Source organism: Emys orbicularis, chromosome 13 (genome assembly GCF_028017835.1).
Source record: "Emys orbicularis isolate rEmyOrb1 chromosome 13, rEmyOrb1.hap1, whole genome shotgun sequence".
Classification (NCBI taxonomy): domain Eukaryota; kingdom Metazoa; phylum Chordata; order Testudines; family Emydidae; genus Emys; species Emys orbicularis.
The window spans coordinates 17,778,493-17,789,946 of NC_088695.1; the positions used below are offsets into that span (position 1 = coordinate 17,778,493).

The following is an 11,454-nucleotide window of genomic DNA, read 5'->3' on the forward strand; positions in this document are numbered from 1 at the left end:
ATTCCTACAGGGGTTGGGAGAGGACAGGCCTCTGGCGAGCCACGCTGGGATCTGGTGACAAAAGAAACTGACTCTGTCCTCGGGGAGCTCAGATCTGCTGGAGCAAAGCAATGGCCTTGCTGCAGCCGCTGCCTGCCCAGCACGAACCCCTTATCTGCTGGCAGCTGCTCTCACAGGCAAGGGCAAGTCACAGCAGTATCTGCAGTTCCGATCCCGGTGGAGGCTTTTCTCACCTTGCGGATGTCATTGAGGTTCTGGGCCAACATTTAGGCTCCTAAAATCCACTGATATCAAAGGAATAAATACCTTTGAGGGTCTGGGCCATCCTGGGCATGTTGCAGGGGGAGGGGTGAGTGCAGCAGAATCTCTGTTTAAATAGGGTTACCATATTTCAGCACTGAAAAAAGAGGACACTCCATGGGGGCCCTGGCCCTGCCCCAACTCCGCCCCTGCCCCACCCCCGGCCCCGCCCCAACTCTGCCCCCTCCTCTGAGCACCCTGCATTCCCCCTTCTCCCTCCCACTCTGATCTTGGTTGGGGGTTGCTAAGTGCTTCCCTGCTCCCCACTCGCCCTGCACCCCCCGCCCCTGCAGCCTCTGCGCCCCCCGCCTGCCCTGTCCCTGCTTCCCCCTGCACCCCCCCACCCCTGCAGCCTCTGAGACCCCTGCTCCCCACTCGCCCTGCAGCCTCTGCGCCCCCCGCCTGCCCTGCCCCTGCACCCCCCCACCCCTGCAGCCTCGGAGACCCCTGCTCCCCACTCGCCCTGCAGCCCCTACACCCCCCCACCCCTGCAGCCTCTGTGCCCCCCCGCCCCTGCACCCCCCTGCCCCTGCAGCCTCTATGCCCCTGCCTGCCCTGCACCACCCTGCCTGCCCTGCTCCCCCGCTCACCCGGCAGCCTCTGCCTGGCGGGGGCTTCAGACGCTCAGCGGCGACCGGGGCGGCGCGGGTCCTTGCAGCCCCGGGACACGCCGCCTCCGAGCACGTTCCCTGGCCTGTTGTCCCCGGAAGCAGCTCCCACGGCACCGGGTTCCGAGCCGCGCGGGGCAACGGGGCCACAGGAAGGGTTCGCCAGTGGCCGGGGGGTCCCCGCCCGCGAGGGAAGCCCGAGCCCCCCCCCGCCCCCCGCCCGAGCTCACTACAATGTAGCCGGGACGGCTGGGCTGCGCTGCGGACCCGGCGGATCGTGCTGGGGCCGGCGGACCCTGGCTTATGCCTCCCTATTTCCCCGGACATGTCCGGCTTTTTGGAAATTCCCCCCGGACGGGGATTTGAGCACCAAAAAGCCGGACATGTCCGGGGAAATCCGGACGTATGATAACTCTAGTTTAAATCTCCATCATCCCTACACAGGACCACGTAGCAAATGGGGAGCAGGGGGCGATGACTAGCTGGCCTGCCAGGTTTTTTTGTCTCCCTCAGTGACTGGGGGCAGGCCAGGCCAGTTGACACGCTCTGAGACATCTGGAAATGCCTTTCGAGGGACTAGGTTTGTCACCCCTCCAGGATTGTCCTGGAATCTCCAGGAATTAAAGATTAATCTTTAATTAAAGATTATGTCATGCGATGAAACCTCCAGGAATACATCCCACCAAAACTGGCAACCCTACCGTGCGTGAGACACAGGGAATCCCAGGGCAGCTGGGCCAAGGGTCATTTATACTGCATCTGAGTGTCACGTTTATATTGTTCCCCCACTGTTAGCCTCCATGTGTCACATTTCTACTGTTCCCCCACCCCATTAGCCTCCATGTGTCACTTTTATACTGCTCCCCCACCTCAATAGCCACCAAGTAACACATCTATACCGTCCCTCTATCCAGTTAGCCTCTGAACCTCACATTTATACTGTTCCCCGCCACACACGCTCTTGTTAGCCTCCGACTGTCATGTTTATCCTAACCCTCTTTGGCTCCCTCCACCCTGCAGCCCAGTCCGTGCATCCCCTCAGGGCTCCTCCTCCCCATGGCTCCGCTGGTGTTTGATGAGGTTGGCCCGGCGGGTGAATCCTTTCCTGCACCGGGAGCACTTATAGGGTTTGCCACCCATGTGGGTCCGCTGGTGGATGATGAGGTCGAGAGTGAGGCCGAAGGCCTTCCCGCACTCGCTACACTTGTAGGGCCGCTTGCCCAGGTGGCTGCGCTGGTGCTTGGTGAGATGCGAGCTCTGGCTGAAGGATTCCCCGCACTCGGGGCATTTGAAAGGCTTTTCTCCGGTGTGGATGCGCCGGTGCCGCTCCAGGTGGGAGACCCAGGCGAAGCCTTTCCCGCAGTCGCCGCACTTGTAGCTCTTCTCCGCTGCATGGCCCTGCTGGTGGGCCAGGAAGGCGGCGTTGTCCCCGAAGCGCTTGCCGCAGTCCCCGCACTTGTAAGGCCGGTCGGGGGAGTGGGTCTTGCGGTGCTGGAGCAGGTGGGCCTTCTGGGCGAAGCGCTCCCCACAGCTGGTGCAGGGGAAGGGGCGCTCGCCCGTGTGGACCCGCCGGTGCCGCTCCAGGTGAGAGGCCCAGACGAAGCCTTTGCCGCAGTCACCGCAGCGGTGGGCCCTCTCCCGCCGGTGGGAGCGCTGGTGCCGGGCCAGGGCCGGGCCGGCCCGGAAGCACTTCCCGCAGTCGCCGCAGCGCAGGGGTTTCTTTCCCAGGTGGGTCCGCTTGTGGCGGGCTAGGTCCGAGCTCTGACAGAAACTTTTCCCGCAGTGCGGGCAGCGGTAGGGGCGCTCCCCTGTGTGGCTGCGCCGGTGCTTCGCCAGATGGGAGCTCTGGCTGAAGGATTCCCCGCACTCGGGGCATTTGAAGGGCTTTTCGCCGGTGTGGATGCGCCGGTGCCGCTCTAGGTGGGAGGCCCAGATGAAGCCCTTGCCGCAGTGGCTGCACTTGTGGGGTTTGTCTGCCGCGTGGCCCTGCTGGTGGGCGGCCAGCTCGTCAGGCCGGGCGAAGCGCTTCCCGCAGTCGCCGCACTTGTGGGGTCGGTCGCTGGTGTGGGTGCGGCGATGCTGCAGCAGGTGGGAGCTCTGGCTGTAGCTTTCCCCACACTCGGGGCAGCGGAAGGGGCGCTCGCCGGTGTGGATGCGCCGGTGCCGCTCCAGGTGCGAGGCCCAGATGAAGCTCTTGCCGCAGTCCTGGCAGCGGAAGGGTTTGGCGCGCTCCTCGGCCGGCTTGCCCTTCCGCTGCCGGCCCCCAGCCACCCCACACTCGAAACTCTTCCTGCAGTCGCCACAGCGAGTCTGGGCCACCGTGCCCTTTGGCTTCCTCAGGCCTGGGCCGCGCTGCGTGGCTTTGTCATGCTTCTTCCCTGGCTGGGCTTTCTTTTGTTCATCGGAGTCGGCAGGGCTCTTTTCCCACTCAGGGTTCTGAGACGTGCGTGGTTCCAGCTCCTCTGAGCCTTCCTCCTCCTCTTCCTCCTCGTCAGCATCCTCCTCCTCGTTGTCGCTCACCAAACCATCAGCTGCTGGGATAAAGGGAGAGAGAGTCCAGGCATGAGTCACTCCCTGCACAGGGGCATGGGGGGGGAAAGGTACCCGGATTTCCCCAAAGAAGAGAGAGGAAGGGGTTTATTCTGCCTTCACATCCCATCTGAAGACTCCGGGGAAGGGAGCTGCTGCCAGGTACAAGCCAGGACGGTTGGGGAACCATGACTGACGTCTGCCACAAATACACATCTGGAGTTAGTTGAAAAGCGACAATTATGATTCGTGGGAATTTTTTTTAGGTGGTTTTTAATTTTATTTAATTTCCTACCCCAAAAATGTCACTGTAAGAACCTGAAGTCAGAAAAGTCACAGAATTTAAGGCTAAAAAGGGACCCACCGGGACATCTAGTCTGAAATCCCTTTCTCTTAATTTTCAGTTTTCGAAAAACCATCTGCAGTTTAAAACTTTGAGCTGTCTCTAAAAATGTTCAGTTTTCATAAATCAACCAACCAACCAATAATTTTATTGCAAAACTTTTTTTTTTTTTTTTTTTAATTAAAGAAAAGCAGATTATTTTGATTTTCTAGTTTTGGGTTGAAAAAGTGGAAATTCTGACCAAAATGAAGATTTCCTGCAAAAATGTTTGTTTTGGTGAAAACACTCCTTTTTTTTGGTCCTCCCTCTTAAAAAAAAGAAAAAGTTTTAATGAGCAAATTCCAACCAGCTATAGCCACAACACCTGCTGCGGGCTACAAACCTGACCCGGGTGGGAGGAGGCAGAAGCCGGGAGCTCACGGGAATTCCAGCGGCTGTGTCGTTTGTGCCCCATTCACCGAGGTGGATGGGCCGGGGGAGTCTGATTCACCCGGTTGCTCACCTGTGTGGGCTCCTCGGGGGCTCTCCCGTCCCTGGAAATCCCGGGCGGACGGCTCCTCCCCTCGTTCCATCCAGGAGATCAGGTCGGGTTTAGAAATCGGAAATAGTGCTCGTGGGGGAAAAACAGGTGATATCAGGGTTCATTAGGTGTCTCTACTCCAGCTCCTTGCTCTCTGATTCTGCCTCTCTGGCTGCCCCCTTGTCCTGGGGGTCTCTTTTCTTCCCCAGCTCTTTGCTGGCTCAGCTGTTCAACAGCTGAATCCCTCTCTCCTGGCCTGGTCTCTGTGATGTGTTCTCTCTCTTTCCGATCCAGGCCTCATCTCATTTCCCTGTCCCTCAGTTCATCCTCCTGCCCCTGCCGCTCACAACTTCCCTAACTCCTCTGGTCTCTTTCTCCCCTTATCTCTACTGACTTCAAGCTCACAGCCTTCAAGTCTGTGCCTTCTTCTTTTACACTCGCTTACTGTCGTTCCTCTCTGTCCATCTCCTACAAACCTCCTGTCCTCTGGCCCATCCTCTGGTCTTTATAGCCTGCCCAGCCCTAGAAGACGACCATAGATGTTGCTGTTCTGTCCACTCTGCGGCCTTGACTGCACCAGAGAAATTAACCATGCTAAGAGCTGTTTCAACCTCCCCGCACGCTTGTAGCATGCCCTGGGTCGCTTGCAAACGTGCTGCGCACAGTTATGACCCGGGCTATGCGAGTAAGGACTTTCCAGGGCTGAAGTCTGACCTGCATTAGTCTTCTTAGCTTATGTGTGACATGCCTCAGGGGGCATGTGACCAGGGTTCATCACCGAATTGGGCCCATTGGTTGGATCATTAGCTTCCCCGGGCCGGGTACTGACGGGGAGGGCGACGTGAACGCTGATCCACACCCCACCACGGTGTTAGTGCCGCAGTGAAGGTAAGCTAGCAGAGTCTGTCTGGGCAAAAATCACATTGGAGAAGAAAGCTACTAGAGCCTCCCTTGGGATAGTGCTTGGGGTGTGCTATAGACCACCAGGATCTGATTTGGATATGGATAGAGACCTCTTTAATGTTTTTAATGAAGTAAATACTAATGGGAATTGTGTGATCATGGGAGACTTTAACTTCCCAGATATAGACTGGAGGACAAGTGCTAGTAATAATAATAGGGCTCAGTTTTTCCTGGATGTGATAGCTGATGGATTCCTTCACCAAGTAGTTGCTGAACCAACAAGAGGGGATGCCATTTTAGATTTGGTTTTGGTGAATAGTGAGGACCTCATAGAAGAAATGATTGTAGAGGACAACCTTGGTTCGAGCGATCATGAGCTAATTAAGTTCAAACTAAATGGAAGGATAAACAAAAATAGATCTGTGACTAGGGTTTTTGATTTCAAAAGGGTTAACTTAAAAAAATTAAGGAAATTAGTTAGGGAAGTGGATTGGACAGAAGAACTTGTGGATCTAAAGGCGGAGGAGGCCTGGAATTACTTCAAGTCAAAGTTGCAGAAACTATCAGAAGTCTGCATCCCAAGAAAGGGGAAAAAATTCATAGGCAGGAGTTATAGACCAAGCTGGATGAGCAAGCATCTCAGAGAGGTGATTAAAAAAAGGCAGAAAGCCTACAAGGAGTGGAAGATGGGAGGGATCAGCAAGGAAAGCTACCTTATTGAGGTCAGAACATGTAGCGATAAAGTGAGAAAGGCCAAAAACCATGTAGAGTTGGACCTTGCAAAGGGAATTAAAACCAATAGTAAAAGGTTCTATAGCCATATAAATAAGAAGAAAACAAAGAGAGAAGAAGTGGGACCGCTAAACACTGAGGATGGAGTGGAGGTTAAGGATAATCTAGGCATAGCCCAATATTTAAACAAATACTTTGCCTCAGTCTTTAATGAGGCTAATGAGGAGCTATGGGATAATGGTAGGGTGACAAATGGGAATGAGGATATGGAGGTAGATATTACCACATCCGAGGTGGAAGCCAAACTCGAACAGCTTAGTGGAACTAAATTGGGGGGCCCAGCTAATCTTCATCCAAGAATATTAAAGGAACTGGCACATGAAATTGCAAGCCCATTAGCAGGAATTTTTAATGAATCTATAAACTCAGGGGTTGTACCGTATGACTGGAGAATTGCTAACATAGTTCCTATTTTTAAGAAAGGGGAAAAAAAGTGATCCGGGTAACCACAGGCCTGTTAGTTTGACATCTGTAGTATGCAAGGTCTTGGAAAAATTTTTGAAGGAGAAAGTAGTTAAGGACATTGAGGTCAGTGGTAATTGGGACAAAATACAACATGGTTTTACAAAAGGTAGATCGTGCCAAACCAACCTGATCTCCTTCTTTGAGAAGGTAACAGATTTTTTAGACAAAGGAAATGCAGTGGATCTAATTTACCTCGATTTCAGTAAGGCATTTGATACAGTTCCACATGGGGAATTATTAGCTAAATTGGAAAAGTTAGGGATCAATATGAAAACTGAAAGGTGGATAAGGAACTGGTTAAAGGGGAGACTACAACGGGTCATACTGAAAGGTGAACTGTCAGGCTGGAGGGAGGTTACTAGTGGAGTTCCTCAGGGATCGGTTTTGGGACCAATCTTATTTTATCTTTTTATTACTGACCTTGGCACAAAAAGTGGGAATGTGCTAATAAAGTTTGCGGATGACACAAAGCTGGGAGGTATTGCCAATACCGAGAAGGACCGGGATATCATACAGGAAGATCTGGATGACCTTGTAAACGGGAGTAAAAGTAATAGGATGAAATTTAATAGTGAAAAGTGCAAGGTCATGCATTTAGGGATTAATAACAAGAATTTTGGTTATAAGTTGGGGACGCATCAGTTGGAAGTAACAGAGGAGGAGAAAGACCTCAGAGTATTGGTTCATCACAGGATGACTATGAGTCACCAATGTGATATGGCCATGAAAAAAGCTAATGCGGTCTTGGGATGCATCAGGCGAGGTATTTCCAGTAGAGATAAGAAGGTGTTAGTACCATTATATAAGGCAGTGGTGAGATCTCATCTGGAATACTGTGTGCAGTTCTGGTCTCCCATGTTTAAGAAGGATGAATTCAAACTGGAACAGGTACAGAGAAGGGCTACTAGGATGACCGGAGGAATGGAAAACCTGTCATATGAAAGGAGACTCAAAGAGCTTGGCTTGTTTAGCCTAACCAAAAGAAGGCTGAGGGGAGATATGATTTCCCTCTATAAATACATCAGAGGGATAAATACCAGGGAGGGAGAGGAATTATTTAAGCTCATTACCAGTGTGGACACAAGAACAAATGGATATAAACTGGCTGTCAGGAAGTTTAGACTTGAAATTAGAGGAAGGTTTCTAACCATCAGAGGAGTGAAGTTCTGGAACAGTCTGCCAAGGGGAGTAGTGGAGGCAAAAGACGTATCTGGCTTCAAGACTAAGCTTGATAAGTTTATGGAGGGGACGGTATGATGGGATAGCCTAATTTTGGCAATTAATTGATCTTTGACTATTAGCGGTAAATATGCCCAATGGCTTGTGATGAGATATTAGATGGGGTGGGATCTGAGTTACTACAGAGAATTCTTTCCTGGGTGTCTGGCTGGTGAGTCTTGCCCACATGCTCAGGGTTTAGCTGATCGCCATATTTGGGGCTGGGAAGGAATTTTCCTCCAGGCCAGATTGGCAGAGGCCCTGGGGTTTTTTTGCCTTCCTCTGTAACGTGGGGCACAGGTCACTTGCTGGAGGATTCTCTGCACCTTGAAGTCTTTAAACCATGATTTGAGGACTTCAGGGGCTCAGATATAGGTTAGGGGTTTGTTACAGGAATGAGTGGGTGAGATTCTGTGGCCTGCGATGTGCAGGAGGTTGGACTAGATGATCATAATGGTCCCTTCTGACCTTAAAGTCTATGATTCTATAACTGCCCGACAAGTCCTGCGGCTGAACCACAGCCAGTCCTGTGGACACTGCGCTGGGCTGGCAGTCGGGATGCCCAGATTCTATTCCTGGGTGACCTCGGGCGAGTCACTGCCTCTGTTTTCCCTCCCTCCCTTTATCTGTTTGAAGTACAAGCTCTTCAGAGCCGGCATCCCCATTGGCTAGGTTTGAGGGTGGGGCAAAGTACAACAGAACCCCAGTCTCGGTTGGGGTCACTCGAAGCTGCCGTAACAAAACTCACAGCAGCGTCAGTGGACTCTCCAGCTGTCGGAGAGGCTACCCAGAGGGCACTGCCGTTTGGGAGGTGAATGCAGGACAAACCTGCAGTGGTTCAGTAAGACGGGCCAGCACTGAGCCCCTTGGGATTACAGCTGTTCAGCTCGAATGGCTTCATTCTCTGGTGTAGACCAAAGGCCTTGACTGTGTCATCCTGCTCTGCGCTAGGCCGAGCCATCCTCCCCTTTTGTCCTCTGACTCTGCAGACACCTTCCTTCCCCCGGCCTAGAGCGTGTAGACTATCAATAAAAAAAGCAGATTTTGCACTAAATCTATAAATGACACAGATTTCAGTTTGCTGTTGTTCACAGGGCTGTATTACGGACCGTTCACAGCAGCCGAGGAGCGGCAATGTGGTCAGTAAGGAGACCCAGGTTTAATTCCTGGTTCTTCCACTCATTTTACCCCGGGCCTCCTCTGTAAAAAAAAAAAAAAAAAAAAAAAAAAAAAAAAAAGAGCTAATGATGCTCTCCTGCAAATGCTGGGAGAGCCAACCCAGAGCTGTTTGTGGTGGAAGGGGGGGTCCAAGCACCTACAACCAATGTTAGTATGTCTGGGACCATCCAAGGTGCCTGAATTCTCATGCATTAGCCTGGGCAGTCTGGGGCCCTGACAGACGCCAGCCAGCCAGTTCCTCCTGGTTACTGAACTGGGAAACTGACAGTATCCCTACTTCACCTCAGATCTTCAGTTCACCTCCTCAGTTTCTTCGGTTTCCTCCTTTCAAACCCCATCGCCTCCTGCCTGCCAGCCCTTCTTATCCCCCGCCAAAATCTCTTTCCTCTGGCGCCTCCCCTTTCAGGCACGCCTCTGTTCTCCTCCACTCTAGATGATTTCTCCATCTCTCCTCTCCCTCCATCCCTCTCCGGCCCAGCTCCTAAATACCTTTGAGGTTCTGGGCTTCTGTGCGCTGCTTCCATCCAGCCCAACTTCCCCCTCTCCACTAGCCGAGCTAGCAACCAGCTCCTGGCCTGATCTATCCCCCCAAACACATCCTCATTGCACTCTCCACTGCCACAGCCCTGACCTCATTTCCCCCAGGCCGTCCCTCCGCGTCCTCCTCCCACCGCACTCGCGGATCTGCCAGCTCCGCCTCTGGACTTGTGGCCTCTGTCCTCAGCCCCCTCCTCGCTCCACGGTTTCGGTCGTCATCCGGTCCCCTCTGCCTCTCCCCGGTATCCCCTTGCCCTGGCGTCAGACCCTTCCTGTCAGACTCCAGCTCCCACGGAGAGAGTGGGTTGAAAAATGAACAAATAAATCAATATTCAGGCAACAGATTGCAAAGTTGTTTTCATCTCAGTGTCCCACATTTTTTTTTAATTCAATTTCCCCCCGAAATTCCATTTCTTGGGAAACAAAAAAACACTGTTGATAATGGCTTTGATACAAATTTCGGGAAAACAAGTATCCAAAAAAAGTGGCTTCTTTTCTCCCCCCCCCACCCCCCGAAAAACTTTGACAATTCTTTGGGGGGGGAAATCTTTTTTTTTTGGAGGGGTGGGGGGGGGGGTGGGGAGGTGGAAGCCGACTCTTCCTAAGAAAAAACATCTGGTTTGAGAACTGTGGACCACCTCGAGCCCTGCGTCCTTTCCACTTATCCAGCCCCTGGCTACTTCCTGCCGCTCCTTAATCCTACGACAGCTCCTCAGTCTGCCCTTCGCTATCAGCAAAGCACAGTGCTCTGTGGCAACTTGCTTAGGATTCATGAAACGTTTAATACTCAATCAGTGTCAAGGATTCCTGTGGGGCTTTCTAGCCACACCGGCATGATACCTGCTTCCTCACATCTGGCTTCCTAGGCTGCAGCTCCCTGCCTTTCTTCTCCTCCCGGTCCCGTCTTCATGGAGAGGGGAAAGAGGAGGGGCAGGAAGGAGTGGATTTAAGTTGGAGAGAAGAGAAGGGAGAGATGAAAAGAGTTCCTCACCCAGGGACATCAGGGTCTCATAGCTTTCCTGCATGACGTCCCGATACAGGGCTCTCTGCCGTGGATCCAGCATCACCCAGGGCTCCATGGTGAAACAGTCGCCTCCTCTAACGTCACCAGCGGCTGTAACGACAAACGCCCCCTGCTCAGTACCTGCTGCCCATCTCCCATACGTTGCACCTGTGCACCTTGGAAAAGAAGTGGGTCCAGCACCCCTATACCTCAGGTGCCCAGACCTCCTGATAGCAGGGGCTTTGTCTTTATACACCCTGCTCCCTGAAAAAACGGGTCCCAATTTTTCATTCTTGCTACCTGGTCACCCTAGCAGCACAGGTGTGTCCCACTGGGGCTAATCCATGGAGACCTGGGAGCAGGAGGTCGGCTCCCAGTGAAGGGCTCCCAAGGAAGATCCTTGCTAAGGTGCAGGGGGGAAGCTGCAGAGAATTAGAAAGGTTTGCTGGGGAGAAAGACTCAGGAAAGGGGCAGGCAAGAGACAGCTGAGAAGAGACTGAAAGAGGCAGGAGGGGCAAGTGAGAGATGCCTGAGCAGGGTATGAGGTGTGTCGTTCAACTGTGTCGAAGGAGCTGTGTGTACCGGGGGGCAGGGGGAATGGACTGTGTTAGGGGCAATTTTGTACCGTGTGGGATAATAAAGGGTAGGGGTAATATTGGACACAGAAGAACGTGCTGTGGAGCCTGAGAAGGGGAACCAGAAGGTGGGGTGCCTGCAGGGCTGTGCCATGAGGGGGTGTTTGGAGACAGTAACACCACGACAACGCCCCTCAGAGAACAGGCCTGGCTTCATGCAGGTATACCAGAGGATGAGTCTGCCACTCGGGCCTAGATGGTGGCTCTTTGTCCCTGCTCATTGCAGACCCACCTCCCACACAAATCAGCCAACAACACGCCACCACACCCTGCACTTTCCTCTCTTTGGCCGCCCCAGCTCTGTAGCGGCTGATCAGTCCCGTGTTTGGGACCCACAGGGCTGGTCTACACTGAAAACTTACATCGGTCTAACTATGTTGGTCAGGGGTGTGAAAAATCCACACTCTTGAGAGATGTAGTGA

At 53.0% G+C, this 11,454-nt stretch overlaps 1 protein-coding gene across 1 annotated transcript; it reads right to left on the minus strand.

The window, feature by feature from the left end:
* Positions 1-1,946: 1,946 nt before the first annotated feature.
* Positions 1,947-10,473, minus strand: LOC135887533 (zinc finger protein CKR1-like). Its single transcript, XM_065415263.1, has 3 exons — positions 10,386-10,473; positions 4,283-4,390; positions 1,947-3,439 (listed from the first exon to the last, which is right to left on the minus strand). Exons 1-3 carry the CDS (start codon positions 10,471-10,473, stop codon positions 1,947-1,949), a joined length of 1,689 nt encoding a protein of 562 aa, XP_065271335.1.
* Positions 10,474-11,454: the final 981 nt, after the last annotated feature.

Coding starts and splice junctions, on each gene's coding strand:
- LOC135887533 (XM_065415263.1), bottom strand. CDS start 10,473: ATGGAGCCCTGGGTGATGCTGGATCCACGGCAGAGAGCCCTGTATCGG. Junction 4,391..10,385: donor TGAGACCCTGATGTCCCTGG/GTGAGGAACTCT, acceptor TTCCCCCACGAG/CACTATTTCCGATTTCTAAA. Junction 3,440..4,282: donor CCCCCGAGGAGCCCACACAG/GTGAGCAACCGG, acceptor TTATCCCAGCAG/CTGATGGTTTGGTGAGCGAC.